The following is a 14,649-nucleotide window of genomic DNA, read 5'->3' on the forward strand; positions in this document are numbered from 1 at the left end:
TAGGGAGTAATTCCTGGGCATTGCCCTGTGTAACCCAAAAAGCCAGACTCAGGCTTAATCCTAGCCATGTACTTCCAAGCGGAACAGGGAAGCCTAGAGCACCACGAGGTATGGCCCAACCCACTAACCACAAAAATGCAGTATAAAAACAATTTAAACTGTGAGGCCCTTGTCCCAATCCCTAATAGAAAAAAATGGGACCAAGTGATAAGTACAGACGCCATTTTTTGGGGGCAGCGTGGAAGGTTTGAGTCACATCTCCAACATAAGATAAAAATTTGCCATAAACGGGGCTGGAGCAATAGCACAGTGGGTAGGGTGTTTGCCTTGCATGTGGCCAACCCGGGTTCGGGTTCGATTCCCAGTATCCCAGACGGTCCCCTCAGCACTGCCAGGAGTAACCCCTGTGCATCACCAGGTATGACCCAAAAAGAAAAAACAAAACAAAACAAAACATGCGCTCTATCCACTGAACCTCAGCCCTCACCCCAAAAATGATCCAAAGACCAGGTATAATCAAACTGAGACAGTAACTGTATAGTACCATGTAATTTGCCATAAATGCAATGACTAAGCAAGTAAGTTAAAAGTGCTTTATTAAAAATCCATTCACAAAATCGAATGATCAATGAGCTGCAAAACAGCTGAACTGCATGGCAGTGAGAATGAAGTGCTGTGGCTCACAATAAAGGCTGTCCTCATTAGGATGTTCCTGCAAAAGAGAAGTTACAGTATTTACCTAAGGAATCTACCGTCACATCCATACAGGAAACCCACTTCAGTGTACTTAGGTGTTTGCAATTATCTTGTTGGTGATCAAACACTAACCATTAAAGTATGGACACTTACCTTTTAGTCATGAACCTTGACAGATGAGTTCCTGTTTTATTTTAAAGAGTGGATAAACCTGTATGTAGTAGCAGATTCCTCCCTAGAAAAGCAAACAATCTTTAGAACTAGCTTCCCTCAAATCAAGTCCCATTCCAGGCTAGACTCCCCCACCCCCACCCCACTAATGGTCCAACCACCCCACACCCCCACCCCTTCAGGGTAGATTCTACTTTGAGCCATTGTTATAAAGGAAACAGATTAAAGAAATAAAAATTTAAGGGCAAAAATATCATGATAGCACAAATAATTAATAGTGCTCACTGTCTTCAGTTGGAAGTCAGACTAGGGCATTAATCGGAAATAATTAAACGCCAGAAAAACCAAGTTCAGCTTAACTGGACTAGTTTAGGCTCAATTTTATTAAGAAAAATAGAAACATAAAACTGGACTTTAGGTAACTATATGGAAGTAAAATCTGTTCTTACCTACCAGCATAGCAATAAAACCTTTCCTCCTGGTTCTGACAGCTAGTCCTAAGAGTCAAGCCAGGTGTGCCTTACTCTGGTCTGCCTCCTTCCTTGCGGTGGTCACTGAAACTTCACTCCCTCCTAGCTTTCATGGAGCATGCCGGGCGGCCTGCCCCTGGCTTATCTGTACTCCACATACCACAAGTGTCTACTCTCAGCTGTAGAGTGTCTGAGCTCGGAGCCATTCGCGCTATGCTTGCTAGCAGTTCCTAGTAGCTGAACATCTCTCCTGGATCTTTAAAGGCATTGTCACGAATCCTGAGGTATCTGCAAACTCCCTCAATAGTTAAGGTTCCACCTGCCATTGCAAACTCAGCCAGTATCAAACCCATGGAACTACAGAACATCAGTGCTTCCCTCCCCACCTCCCTCTCCCCCCAGCTCTGCCCTCCCCCACCCCAAACTTCCAAGTAACACGCCACCCATGGGATGGATTACATAGTCCTAGTGAGAAACAAATCTATGCTACTAGGTACAATGGCACTGAAACTCAGGGTACCAAAGGGCGGACTCAATAAAGAATCTATGTACAAACAACAATGATCGGATGTTAACTGTTAAAAGACTTAAAAAATCATTTCTGTACAATTAACATTTGAAGGTGGTGTTTGTGTGATCCTGTGCTGTACTTAAAGGAAAACTGCAGCTACCATTTTCAGAAAACACAGTTCCTCCCATCTCCACAATTTTTAGCACCCAAGGTAAGCAGTGTAATTCAACCTGCAAGTCTAGAAAAACCCACCCCCACAACTGCAGTTTTCCTTTAATGTGAGCCTGTTTTGTGATAAAGGAATTCTAACTGGTATGGGCCAGTTTCAAAAAGGTCTCCCAAACACTTCTACTCTGTGGGATATGGGTGGCATTAGCCAGCAGTTGGTTTCTGTTCTCTGGCAGAGTTTTGAACTTGAATTATGACAGAAGCATTCAACATTATTGGGGGGTAGTGGGCAGGGAAGTCCAAAGCTCTGCCAGTCCCAAATCCATACAGTTGTCATTCCATTCAAGAGGATATTAAATCGTTTATTGATTACACATGATAATGGATGATACACAAGCTTCATTCCCATCCATAATTTTATCTGGTACCATAATTCAATTTTGATATATATCGCATAGGATGTGCCAACAATCATTAATAACCAAATAAACTTCATTGACTCTGCTTGGGTGACCCTTTTAATGTTGAACTCCAGGGTCACAACACAGTAACTGTCAGTTCAACTACACCAAGATTTCTGAAGACAATGGCTTCTCTGCCCAAGCAGGATATAAATAAATTTCAAATGGAACCTGGCATCACCCTGAAGAATTCTAACTTCACACTGTTGGGTTAAGTTTACCAAGATGGCTCCAGAGTAGACTAACTTTACACAGCACATTAAAAAAAAAAAAAGACACATTTATTCAGCGTCATGATCAGACTATTACATTTAGCAATCAACAGCATGGGTGCAAAAAAAAAATCTACATTAAAACCCTTTGTTGGAATGCTTTACACTTTCCACAGAACAGAAACTAAAATAACCTGTTATACAATTAGTCACAAATACAGTCCTCGAGTGTTTGCCCATACACATGAGTATTGTCTAAAACATGTCTTCTTTGTAGCAGCTAGGCCCTGCCACCACTGTGCTTGGCTGAGTTCACAAATCTGTTGTAACCTGTAGCTTCCCTGTCACTTCTCTGGCTCTCCTCTCCTGCTAAGCTTTGTTTCCTGTTGAACAATATGGAATAAAGTTGTTAATCTAAACATATTAAGACTCAAGGCTACAATCCAATAGCAAGTCGTTTCCCACAAATTTTTGCTGATCTGAATATTAACTTAAAATCCACAATTTTACTGCAATTATAATGTTAACTATGTTGCACTGCTTGGCTACATTAGTGTTACTGGGCTCATTAGTATTAATTCAAATAAAGCCTAAACACAAATAGGGGTTCACTTACCTGGCAATTAAAACCTTCTGCCACTGCCATAGCTGCTGCTACTGCTGGAACCACCATAGCCACCTACAAATAAAATGCACTCCTTTAATCTTCTCAAAGAGTAATGCCTTGAATTTTAGGAGTTTTGTGATCACATCTGTATCATTCCTTCCAAGGTTTAAAACAGTTAGTTGTGGTTTTCCTAATTGCCTAGAGGTATCACTTTTAGGTTTCATAACGCCAACCCTAATTACAGGTATCTGGTCTCCCTACAGCACAGAGGGTACTACTATACCTTGGTTTCGTGGTTTAGCGAAGTACTGGCCTCCACCACCATAGGGGCCTGAGCTTCGGCCTCCAAAATTTCCACCCTTCATGGGTCCAAAATTTGAAGACTGATTGTTGTAGTTGCCAAAATCATTGTAACTTCCACCACCTCCAAAATTGCTTCCTAGAAGTAGAAAAGAAAGCCTTAATCTGTAACTTGGGGGAATGACAGTTTTGAATTCTAACAAAAGTTCACAGCAAAATAAGTTGCACCAGTATGCCTGCCTTCCTCCCAAACTGAGGACTGCAATGTTTATTCTGTTATGGCATCCTTTCTGGGGAAGGCATTCAGTTGAATAATCCAGTCATTAGAAAAAATTCACCCAACACAACACACACGTAAGCCTTGGAGGCCTTTCCCCACGTACAGTACTGCAGACATTTTCTGGATACATCAACTAAGTGCCTACGGTCCCGAAGGAGGTGAGTCGCTAAATCCTGGCGAACCTAATTTTAATGTAAGACACTACGGTTTATCCACATCTACCTATCTGGCAGTGAGGCGGCCCCAGCTTAAAGCTAGGAGGAGGTAGCATAGAAGCCCATTCAAAGAACACCATGCAGTGTGCCACACAATGCTTCTAATAGCATCAGATCCCCACAAAGGCATACACTCCACAAGGCTAATCTAACTATTGCACCACCAAGTACTTGGATACCTACCACTACCACCGCCAAAGCCGCCTCCGCCTCCTCCGTTGTTATAGCTGTCATAGCTGCCACTCCCGCCATAGCCACTGCCCTGGTTTCCATAACCCTGTCCACCACTTCCATAGCCTCTGCTTCCTCCAGAGTAACCAGGGCCGCCTCCTCCATAACCACCTACAAGAATACAATTCTTCTCAATAAGACAAAAGTATTCAGCAATTAAAATCTGTTCAAGTCTAACAGCTAAAGGCCTGCTCACAGCATGCTATTTATTACAGTCAGTTAGGCTTTATCATGCACTTCAAGTTTAGTCTCTACTAACCTAGTCTAAAGATTTCAAAAAGCTTTCCACCTATGCATTCCTTAATCAAAAGAAACTCACCATCATTGCCAAATCCATTATAGCCATCCCCACTGCCACCATATCCACCACCACCTCGGCTGCCACCAAATCCACCTGCAAAAAAAATTCATGCTACATTTACAGATGGCATAAGCCCTGCTTAATGCTCAGGAAACAGTTTCCATACTCCCCAAAGCAGACTTGGTTTCCAAAAATATTTAGTTTCAGGCTTGAAACCCAAAACTACACTTGGATAAAATGTAACTTGGAAATGCAGACCAGTAGCAACTATGTGTATCGCAGGTTGCAACAAGCATAACTGAGGTTAATTACACACCTACTACTATTAATTCTTAGTAAATTATAACCGTACACACCTCGCCCACTGAAGTTTCCTCCTCGACCGAAGTTGTCATTCCCACCAAAACCACCTCCACGACCACCACCAAAGTTTCCAGAGCCACTTCGACCTTAAGAGAAAAAAAATTTGAAGGTTAAACCGCATCAGAATTAAACCACATAGGATTATCATCCTCCTAATTAATTTATTAGATTAACTAAGCTATGAGCCCACCTCTTTGGCTGGATGAAGCACTGGCCATCTCTTGCTTAGATAGGGCTTTTCTTACTTCACAGTTGTGGCCATTGACAGTATGGTACTTCTGAACTAAAAATAGAGGAAGAAAAAAAAAAATCTTTGAAATACAGTGCAAATTTCACGGCAATTAGAAAATGCCAGTCATCTAACACTTACTGACAATCTTGTCCACAGAATCATGGTCATCGAATGTTACAAAAGCAAAGCCTCTCTTCTTGCCACTACCTCGGTCGGTCATGATTTCAATCACCTCAATTTTCCCATACTGTTCAAAATAATCTCTTAGGTGATGTTCTTCTGTGTCTTCTTTGATGCCACCGACAAAAATCTTTTTCACAGTTAAGTGGGCACCAGGTCTTTGAGAATCCTAAGAGAAAAATTCGGATCACGCCACTTTGAAAAATCTACCGAAAGATTAATAAAGTAAAAGCCCCTCCCCACCCCTCCTTGGCAATCCCCACCTACTTCTCTCGAGACAGCCCTCTTTGGTTCCACAACTCTGCCGTCCACCTTGTGTGGCCTCGCATTCATGGCTGCATCCACCTCCTCCACGGTGGCGTAGGTGACAAACCCAAAGCCTCGGGAGCGCTTGGTGTTGGGATCTCTCATTACCTGGGATGTTAATTCATTGGGGCACATCGTTAGCACTCCACTGTCATTTTCATCTCGAGTGAGAGCACAGACTCACCAACCCTAATGCAGAAGGCTCCAGTTTCCCATCACCCTGTTTTTTTTTTACAATCTGTTTAACCAAGTCACCCCTGCCCGCCCAAATTTTCATTCTCAAATACAATCCTGTTGACCTGCATAAATAACCACAGGGGTAAGAGGCCAAGATCAAAGCAGGTCCCCTGCACGCTGTCTCCCAAGGCTTACCACGCAGTCCGTGAGTGTGCCCCATTGCTCAAAATGGCTTCTCAGGCTCTCGTCGGTCGTTTCAAAGCTCAGCCCTCCGATGAAGAGCTTCCGCAGCTGCTCGGGCTCTTTGGGGGACTAGGAGGAGAAAGGAAGAAGTTAGACGGCGGGGGGAGGGGCTCACGGGAGAAGACCCCCCCACCCCACCAGATCTGCAGCCCCCGGGAGCCACGTAGTGTGGTCCTCATTGTTCCTGCGGGTGGCAGCGACCACGTGCTCCTGCCCCCGTCGAGAAGGGGATGCTGGGGGCTGGAAAGGCGCGGGCGCATGCGCCTCGGCTCTCCTCGGGACGCAGGCGCAACAAAAGAACAGGGCGGGAGCGCCGCGGCCCCGCGGGGGGGCCTCCAGCCGCTGCTGAAACGGCACGCGCCCGAGGACACCCGGTAAAAAAAAAAAAAAAAAAAAAAACGGCCAACGGTTTCTGCCCCGAGGCCCGAGCCCGGCACGCTGCGGCAGGGCCGCGGGGCCGCGGCCTCATGGCGACGAGGACAAAATGGCGACCTCAACTTGGGGAGGGGTAGGCCCTCGCGGCGCCGGGCGAGCTGCGGCCCAGGCCGGGGGCGGCGGCCGGGCCCCGCCGCACGCGGCGCGACCCCGGAGAGGTGAGGAGCGGGGCGAGCCGCCGCGCATCTCGCTTACCTCGGACTTAGACATGACGGCTGTAGAAAAGGAAACCTCGACGATGCTTACTCGGCGGCGTCCGCGAGGAGAAAGGAGTAACCGAACGAACGTATCTGCCAGCCTACCCTTGGCCCCGCTTTTTATCCCGCCTCCGAGCCCTCAGTATTGGTAGACTCCGCCCAGGAGGAGCTCTGATTGGGTGCCCGAGACAGCTTCCTTCTGCTATTGGTCTAAGACACCGCATTGCTGTGTAACGTCATTCATCTAGGCAGTCCAGTAGGGCTCCACCCCTCGAGGGCCATTGGCTCCTTACTAATATTATTCCTAAGTAGTCTGATTGGCTAGCCAACCAATCATTCATGTTTGAATACACTTAGTTAATTTCTATTTAGTCCTCCAGGCACCCTCCCCCTCTTTCCGCCTCCCCCGGAAACTACAACCTACTCATTAGGGCCAAAAGACTACACTTAGAAAAAGTAGTTAACATGTAACTTTTTTTGGGGGGAGGAGGGGCAACGTTGCTCCTGCTGAGCGCATGTGTAGTAAAATGGCGAGTTTACGCCGGCGCATTAACAAGTTCCGCCGGGCGCTTAGAAACACGTGAAATGGCGGGCGGGCGGGAGGCCGCCGCGGACCCACGGCGCCTGCGTCGTGGCGGGAGTCGGGCTCCGCTTTGCGCAAGCGTAATGGGCGGAGAAAGGGTCCGGGTCCAGGATTGGTCGCGCAGGCGCAGGGAAGGATCCGTTTTGGCGGGCGGTTGGCGTTGCGCAGAAGGCGGCGGCAGCGGTGGCTTGTGGTCCGGCCTCGCTGCAGAGTAGCAGGGAAGACGTTAGCGTGAGTGACCGGTCTCGATCCTGGGTAAGTGGAGGACAGTCTTGCCTACCCATACGAGGTCTTGAGGCGACTCCAGTTGGGCCCGTTATTGTGTGAAATGAATGGACCGCGGGGTGGGGGCAAGTGATGGGGGAGCGGTGGGCCCGGCCAACCAATGGGAGGGCGGGGGCGGGATGTTTTATCCCTGTAGGTGCTGGGAACGGAGACTTTGACTGGCGAGGCTGCAGACCAATTATGTTAGCCCTTTGCTGCCGACTGACCGGTCCTTGGGCCATCGGAATGTGGGAGGCGGGTTTTCCCCGCCTGAGCAGCATCTTTCTGAGCCAATGAGCACGAAGCGCGCGGTAGGTTGGGCTCCGCCGAGAGGCAGCGGTTTGACTCCAACGGGTAATGGGGGAGCTGGGCGATGAGCTAGAGGAACCCAGTCTGCACTCAGTAGGCAGGCAGTCTACGAGCAGAACTTGGGCAGGCTGTCTAATGAGCCCTCCAAAAGAGGATGCTCCTAGTGTTCGAGTTAAGGAAGAGATGCCCATCAAGTCCACGTCGGGGGTCTTTTATTTCACCACGACTTGTGCGTTTAGGCCTCCATCACGTTACTGGACGTTTGTTCCTGAGAGCCTCCAGGCTGCGTTTCTTTCCCATATCAGTGCACTACATCCTTCACGACTTTTTTAGGCTGGTGGGTAACAAGGGAAAGGTTATTTTGACTTTGAGCCTTTGCTTCTCTAGGAAAAGTGAATTGAAATGTTGGAACGCATAGGATAAATCACTGTACTGTACTGGAGAGGCGCCGGAGAAAAATCTACATCATAATTCATAGTTCCCCGGACAAATATTTGTGAGTCCATAGAAAAACTTTCGGAAAGCATCGTGCCAAAGTGTGCTGCATTTGCTGCGTTTAGGAGCTTTTTGGGATTATAACTGTGATTAAAACGTAAAAGTCGTTAGTTTTGTGTTATCAGTCTCCCATATTTTCTCGCCATCTCTTCTTACACCTTGAGAGAGTACTGCTTTTTCCTTAATATGATTCTTGGTGTTAAAAACATACGAAGATCATGCATATGGACCCGAGCTCATGCTATTCAAGCGGGAGACCTGTGTTCATCCTTGGTCTTGTTCCTCCACCCTGCACTGACCCCTGAGCACAGAGCCAGGAGTAGGTTTTGGGCAACCTGGGGTAAACTAAATTTATCCAGCCTCTCTACACACCCTTAGTTTTGACAGATTATCTCCTGACATTGCCGGATAATGGTGAGTTGGTGCAAAAACCTTTTTTTTTTTTTAAATAAAATCTTTTATTATTTATTTATTTATTTATTTTTGGGTCACATCTGGCGGTGCACAAGGATTACTCCTGGCTCTGCACTCAGGAATTACCCCTGGCGGTGCTCACGGGACCATATGAGATGCTGGGAATCGAACCGGGTCAGCCACGTGCAAGGCAAATGCCCTACCTGCCCTACCCGCAAACGCCCTACCTGCCCTACCCGCTGTGCTATGCTCCAGCCCCTGGTGCAAAAACCTTTAATTGAATCAGCCCCATTGATTTTCAATTTGGACCACGCCCTGTGGTGTTCAGGGCTGACTCCTGGCTCTGCATTCAGGAATCACTCTTGCAGGGGCTGGAAACACCTTTGATCTTAAAGGATATATACCATAGTTTCTTTGTAACTGGTGAGATTGTCTTAGCAAAATCTTTTATTTTGCTAATTGGCATCTAAGTAGGAGAAGTGTTTAACCCTTGGTAAATGGGTTGCTAAGTCCTAAAAGTCAATCTCTACATATTGAGCAATCTTTGTTCCATTGGAGAAAAGGAACATTTCATGAAGATTATTATCATTTCTTAGATACTTAGCCTGATACCATTTTTTTTTTAGAAAGATGGTTAGGGCCAGAGCAATAATACAGGAGGAAGGGCACTTGCCTTGGACATGGCCAGCACAGGTTTGATCCACTGCGTCCCACAGAGTCCCTTGGAGCCCTCCCAGGAGTGATCCTGAGCACAGAGCCAGAAGTAAACCCTGAGGACTATTGGGTATCTGCCCCCTCCCCTCCCCACACCCACAATAATTAGTGCTTGAAATTTTTAAAGAAGGCAGTTACAGTTTTGAAAAATACAAGATGCTGCTTCATTTACTTAGGTTTCATCTTAGGTAAGCCTCTCCAGGCATTCTTCAGGCGCAGTATCTTAATTTTTTTGCCCTTAATCCTTAGTAGGAAATGCATTTTAGAGGCTGAAGCGATAGCACAGCGGGTAGGGTAGGGTGTTTGCCTTGCACGTGACCAACTTGGGTTTGAACCATCGAACCAACATCCCGTATGGTCCCCTGAGCACCGCCAGGAGTAATTCCTGAGTGCAGATCCAGGAGTAACTCCTGTGCATGGCCGGGTGTGACCCAAAAAGCAAATAAACAAACAAAAAAGTAAATGCATTTTAGGGGACTGAGCAAGCACAGGGATTAAGGTGCTTTCTTTGCTTGTGCTAACCCTAGTTCAATTTCTGGCACCACATAAGGTACCCAGACATCAGGAATGATCTCTCAGATTAAGAGCCAGGAGTTAAGCCTCAAACTCTGCTGGGTGTGGGCTCCCCCTCCCACCCATCCCATCTCATCCCATCCCATTTTATCCTGACTCTGTATGTACATTGAAACAAGTTTCACAAGCAAATGCTACATTTTTTGATACAAACTATTTTTTGTTGTTGGGGGGTAGCTTAGGGCCATGCATGGTAGTACTCCGGCTACTCCTGGCTCTTCACAGGACTGGCCTTTCCCCCCCCCCCAATACATTGGGGCCAGAGTGATAATACAGCAAGATGGGCACTTGCGAAGGTGCAACACATAGGTTGGTGTGGGGACTTCAAATCTGGGATCTGCGGGATGCAAGGCAAGTTTCTTAACCTTTGTACTATCTCTCTGACCTCTCATTTAATTTTCCTAAGAATATTGGGACCGGAGAGAAGGTACAGTGGATAGGGTGTTTGCCTTGCACGCTGCTGTTTGATTCATGGCATTCCATATGATTCTGCGGGCCCACCAGGAGTGATTTCTGAATTCGGAGTCAGAAGAACCCCTGAACATCACTGGCTATGCCACCTCCCCCCAAAACACCTCAAGACAAAAAAATTGCTTTGGGTGGGATAACTCAAGTAGAAGAGCACGTGCCTATCACATGCAAAGACCTTCAGTTCCGCTCCTGATAACTCATGGTCCTACTGGCCCCCAGCATGGGCACTCCTGGACTTAAGAGCCCCTGTGCCCGCATCTGCCCCCCCAAGATGAACCTTGGTGCTGGGTATGTTAGCATTTTTAAAATTTTTTTTTGGGGGGAGGGGGGTTTCACACCTGGCAATGCACAGGGGTAACTTCTGACTCTGCACTCAGGAATTACTCCTGACGGTGTTCGGGGGACCATATGGGATGCTGGGGATAGAACCCTGGTCGGCTGCATGCAAGGCAAACACCCTCCCTGCTGTGCTATCACTCCAGCCGACTATATTTTTTTAAAGGTCATTTTATTTTTCCTTTTTGGGTCACACCCGGCGATGCACAGGAGTTACTCCTGGCTCATGCACTCAGGAATTACCCCTGGCAGTGCTCAGGGGACCATATGGGATGCTAGGAATTGAACCCGGGTCAGGCACATGCAAGGCAAATGCCCTCCCCGTTGTGCTATCACTCCAGCCCCTAAAGGTCGATTTTTTCTGAACTGATTTCATATCTATGTGTCAGGGCCCCAGAGCATTTTTTGTTTTGGGGCTGTACCCTACAGTGCTTTGGGCTTTTCCTGTGTCTGCTGAGAAGTGATCCTGGTGGAATTCAGGGACTATAAGTGGTACGGGGGTTCAGGCTGAGGTTTACCTTGTCAAGTACTTTACCTCCTGTTCCGTCTCTCAACCCCAGACCCACAGCCTTGGAAGCACAACAGATGACGAAGAACAGATAGCCAAATGTGTCATTTATAATTTACCCAGAGTAATTCTTTCATTTCCGGTTCTAACTACTTGGGTTTATAAACTTATTAATCAGCAACCTCTTAATTGGTATTTGTAATGATCTGTTTTAATCTTGGGGGGTGGCCACACCCGGTGGTGCTCAGGGTTTACTCCTGGATCTGTGTTCAGGGCTCACTCCTTAGGTGGGGCTTATGGGGCCATGTGGGGTACTGGGGATTGACCTCGGATTGGCCACATGCATGGCAAGTACCTTACCCAGTGAACTGTTGTGGTTCCTATGTGTAATGATGTATTTAATTGTAAAGATTTCAGACTTTCATATGGTATGCAAATAAAAATGACAGCTTGGCGGAGCACAGGACTTAATCCTGGAAAATCGCTTGTTTCTGGCCTGGGTATGTAGCTCAGTGGTCAGTCCTTGCCTTATAGGTGGGAGATCCTAGGTTTGGTGAAATTTTAGACTAATTTTCTGTTGATGTTCTGAGATTTGTTTTGTGTTTGGGGGCCACACCTGATGGCGTTCAGGGTTTACTCCTTACTCTGCACTCAGGGGTTACCCCGAGTGGGGCTGGGGGACCAGATACGATGCTTGGGCTTGAACCGGGGTTTGCGATGTGCAAGACAAGCATTCCTTCCGCCTGCTGGATTATCTCTCCAGTCCCAAGAACACTCTTTCTTTCTTTTTCTTTCTTTCTTTCTTTCTTTCTTTCTTTCTTTCTTTCTTTCTTTCTTTCTTTCTTTCTTTCTTTCTTTCTTTCTTTCTTTCTTTCTTTCCTTTCTTCCTTTCTCTTTCTTTCTTTCTCTTTCTCTCTCTTTCTCTCTCTCTCTCTCCCTCTCTCTCTCTCTCTCTCTCTCTCTCTTTTTTGTGATGCTCAGGAGTTACTCCTGGCTCTGTGCTCGGGGGACCATATGGGATGCCAGAGATCTGAACCCATGTTGGCTGCATGCAAGGCAAACGCCCTACTCATTGTACTGTCACTCCAGCTCCCCAGATAACACTTCTATGGCACTATTTATACTAGGTTATTCATGAACTTGGACTGTGAGCAGTCATCTCTTTCCCTGATGTAAACTAGTTTCCCTTCCCTCCTAACCAAAAATCATTAACTGATCATTATACTCCCGGAAAGGAATCCAGGTCAAAGAAGAGTTAACTTGTGTGGAATCCAAGATGCAGATCCGTGGGGCTTTTCAGAACCACTCAAAGCCATGTATTCATTTCTGATGACAACTTTACACTTGTGCTGGCAGAATACCCACGTTGACAACTGTTGCCTGTGTTTAGTCTGTCCAGGAGCTCTCGCAGCTAAGCGTGTTTGAGGAAAAACTTACACTGTTCCTGTTAGCAGCTATGTAAATACTCGACCTTTCTGATTTTGTCTTCTTACATCTGCCCGTGTTATGGGGGTAATTCATACCCTAAAATTGCCTTGATTTACCCCTTGGAATGAATTCAAGGAGGCTTTTTTGCCTTGATTTTGATTTTGGTGCCATACCTGGTCGTGCGTAGGGCTCATTCCTGGCTTTGTGCTCAGGGACTGGTCACTCCTGACGGGGCTCGGGGACCATATGTGGTGCCAGGGATTGAACTCTGAGGTCAGCTGTGTGTAAGGTAAGTGCATTAACCCCGTTAAACATTCTTTTTTTTTTTTTTTTTTTTTTTTTTTTTGGTTTTTGGGTCACACCTGGCGATGCACAGGGGTTACTCCTGGCTCGGCACTCAGGAATTACTCCTGGCGGTGCTCAGGGGACCATATGGGATGCTGGGATTTGAACCCGGGTCGGCCGCGTGCAAGGCAAACGCCCTACCCGCTATGCTATCACTCCAGCCCCGCCCCGTTAAACATTCTTTACATCTTTTTTTTCACCTTTTGGAACAGTAGGGTGTTTTAAATATGCCCAGTTTATGTTTTTGTCTGGGCCACACATGACGCTAGGGGGGTCACTGTGAGTATGTGTGAGGGGATAACTCCTGGTGATACTCGAGTACCATGTGGTGCCAGGAATCAAAACTGGGCCTCGTGCACGCAATGCATGCTCCCTCACCTGTTTCTCCTGGCTCTGGCTCGCTAATTTGTTCATTTTGGATCACACCTGGAGATACTCAGGGCCTTTTTTCAGGCTCTGCACTCAGGAATCACCCCTGGCTATCTATCACTATACTACCACGCCAGCCCCTGTCTGGGTTATTTTAAAATGAATTAAAAAGTTTTCCCCTTCATGGATTTTTGTTTGTTTGGGGGAGCCACACCCAGCAGTGCTCAGGTGTAACCCCTGGTGGTACTTGGGATCATATGGGATGCCAGAGATTAAACCCAGGTTGCCTTCGTGTAGGGCAAGCACCCTGCCAACTGTATTCTCATCACTCTGACCCTTCCCTGTGGTTTTTGGTGTCGCCATGTACAGGTTTGTACATGTGTGTGACTGTTGGCGCACTTTTATTTATTTTTTATTTTTTTGCTTTTTGGGTCACACCTGGCGATGCACAGCGGTTACTCCTGGCTTTGCACTCAGGAATTACCCCTGGCCGTGCTCAGGGGACCATATGGGATGCTGGGATTTGAACCCGGGTCGGCCGCGTGCAAGGCAAACACCCTACCCGCTGTGCTATCTCTCCAGCCCTTGGCACACTTTTAGCCATGGTGTGTGCCGAACGTTGCCATCAGCTGTGTTACCACCTACTTGACCCCTGTGCCCAGTGAGGTCTGCACTCCCTTAGGAGTCCGCCCGGGTGTTTCTCTGGGTCACACACTCGGTTGAGGCACAAGTTATAGTAGTTGCTTGCCAGGGCTTGAACTTCCCAAGACCATGGCTTGCCCACATCTTTGTAGTTCGGTGCCTTGCCAGGTGTCACACATACCATCGTGTGTGTGTGTGTGTGTGTGTGTGTGTGTGCGCGCGTGCGCGCGCGCTCGCGCGCTCGCGGGGGGGGGGGGTTGCTGACACCCACCTGGCTGTGGTGTTGATAAAAACTGCTTGTCATGCAGGGGGTGACGAGACAGCCCAGCCGCAGGCTCCATCAGCAAACTCGGTACCGGGTTGTGCTCAGTACACACAGGACACCCCAGGGATGTGAACTTGGTTTTTGTTTTTTGCTTGGGGACCACACCTGGTGGCGTTC

The 14,649-nt window shown here is 47.3% G+C and overlaps 2 protein-coding genes across 4 annotated transcripts in view; one reads left to right on the forward strand and one right to left on the reverse strand.

The window, feature by feature from the left end:
- Positions 1–579: 579 nt before the first annotated feature.
- Positions 580–6,897, reverse strand: HNRNPA1 (heterogeneous nuclear ribonucleoprotein A1). 3 transcript variants are annotated; one of them, XR_008628666.1, is made up of 12 exons: positions 6,755–6,897; positions 6,077–6,193; positions 5,666–5,812; positions 5,357–5,567; positions 5,177–5,269; positions 4,980–5,072; positions 4,642–4,716; positions 4,275–4,433; positions 3,580–3,735; positions 3,306–3,368; positions 850–931; positions 580–712 (listed from the first exon to the last, which is right to left on the reverse strand). XR_008628666.1 is itself a non-coding variant. In XM_004601560.2 (11 exons), the coding sequence occupies exons 1-10, from the start codon at positions 6,767–6,769 to the stop codon at positions 3,313–3,315; spliced, it is 1,122 nt and encodes a 373-aa protein (XP_004601617.1). In that variant the 5' UTR covers positions 6,770–6,897; the 3' UTR covers positions 2,358–3,072; positions 3,306–3,312. The 3 variants fall into 3 exon arrangements, 2 of the variants coding, with proteins under 2 accessions (XP_004601617.1, XP_004601618.1); XM_004601560.2 differs by lacking the exons at positions 580–712; positions 850–931 and adding an exon at positions 2,358–3,072; XM_004601561.2 differs by lacking the exons at positions 580–712; positions 850–931; positions 4,275–4,433 and adding an exon at positions 2,358–3,072.
- Positions 6,898–7,445: 548 nt separating this feature from the next.
- The window catches only part of CBX5 (chromobox 5), a 48,904-nt gene continuing 41,700 nt past the window's right edge, over positions 7,446–14,649 (forward strand). Inside the window, exon 1 of the mRNA XM_004601557.2 lies at positions 7,446–7,594. The gene's annotated coding sequence lies outside the window, so the exon portion shown is untranslated. The remainder of the gene's footprint in view (positions 7,595–14,649) is intronic.

The sequence above is a fragment of the Sorex araneus genome, chromosome 2, assembly GCF_027595985.1.
Source record: "Sorex araneus isolate mSorAra2 chromosome 2, mSorAra2.pri, whole genome shotgun sequence".
NCBI classification, from domain to species: Eukaryota; Metazoa; Chordata; class Mammalia; order Eulipotyphla; family Soricidae; genus Sorex; species Sorex araneus.

What these genes read in the sequence shown, in the direction of transcription:
- HNRNPA1 (XM_004601560.2), bottom strand. An exon ending in AGAGGGCTGTCTCGAGAGAA is followed by an intron (nt 5,568 to 5,665) that starts GTAGGTGGGGAT and finishes TTTTTCTCTTAG; the next exon opens with GATTCTCAAAGACCTGGTGC. An exon ending in TGCTTCATCCAGCCAAAGAG is followed by an intron (nt 5,073 to 5,176) that starts GTGGGCTCATAG and finishes TTTTCTCTTAAG; the next exon opens with GTCGAAGTGGCTCTGGAAAC.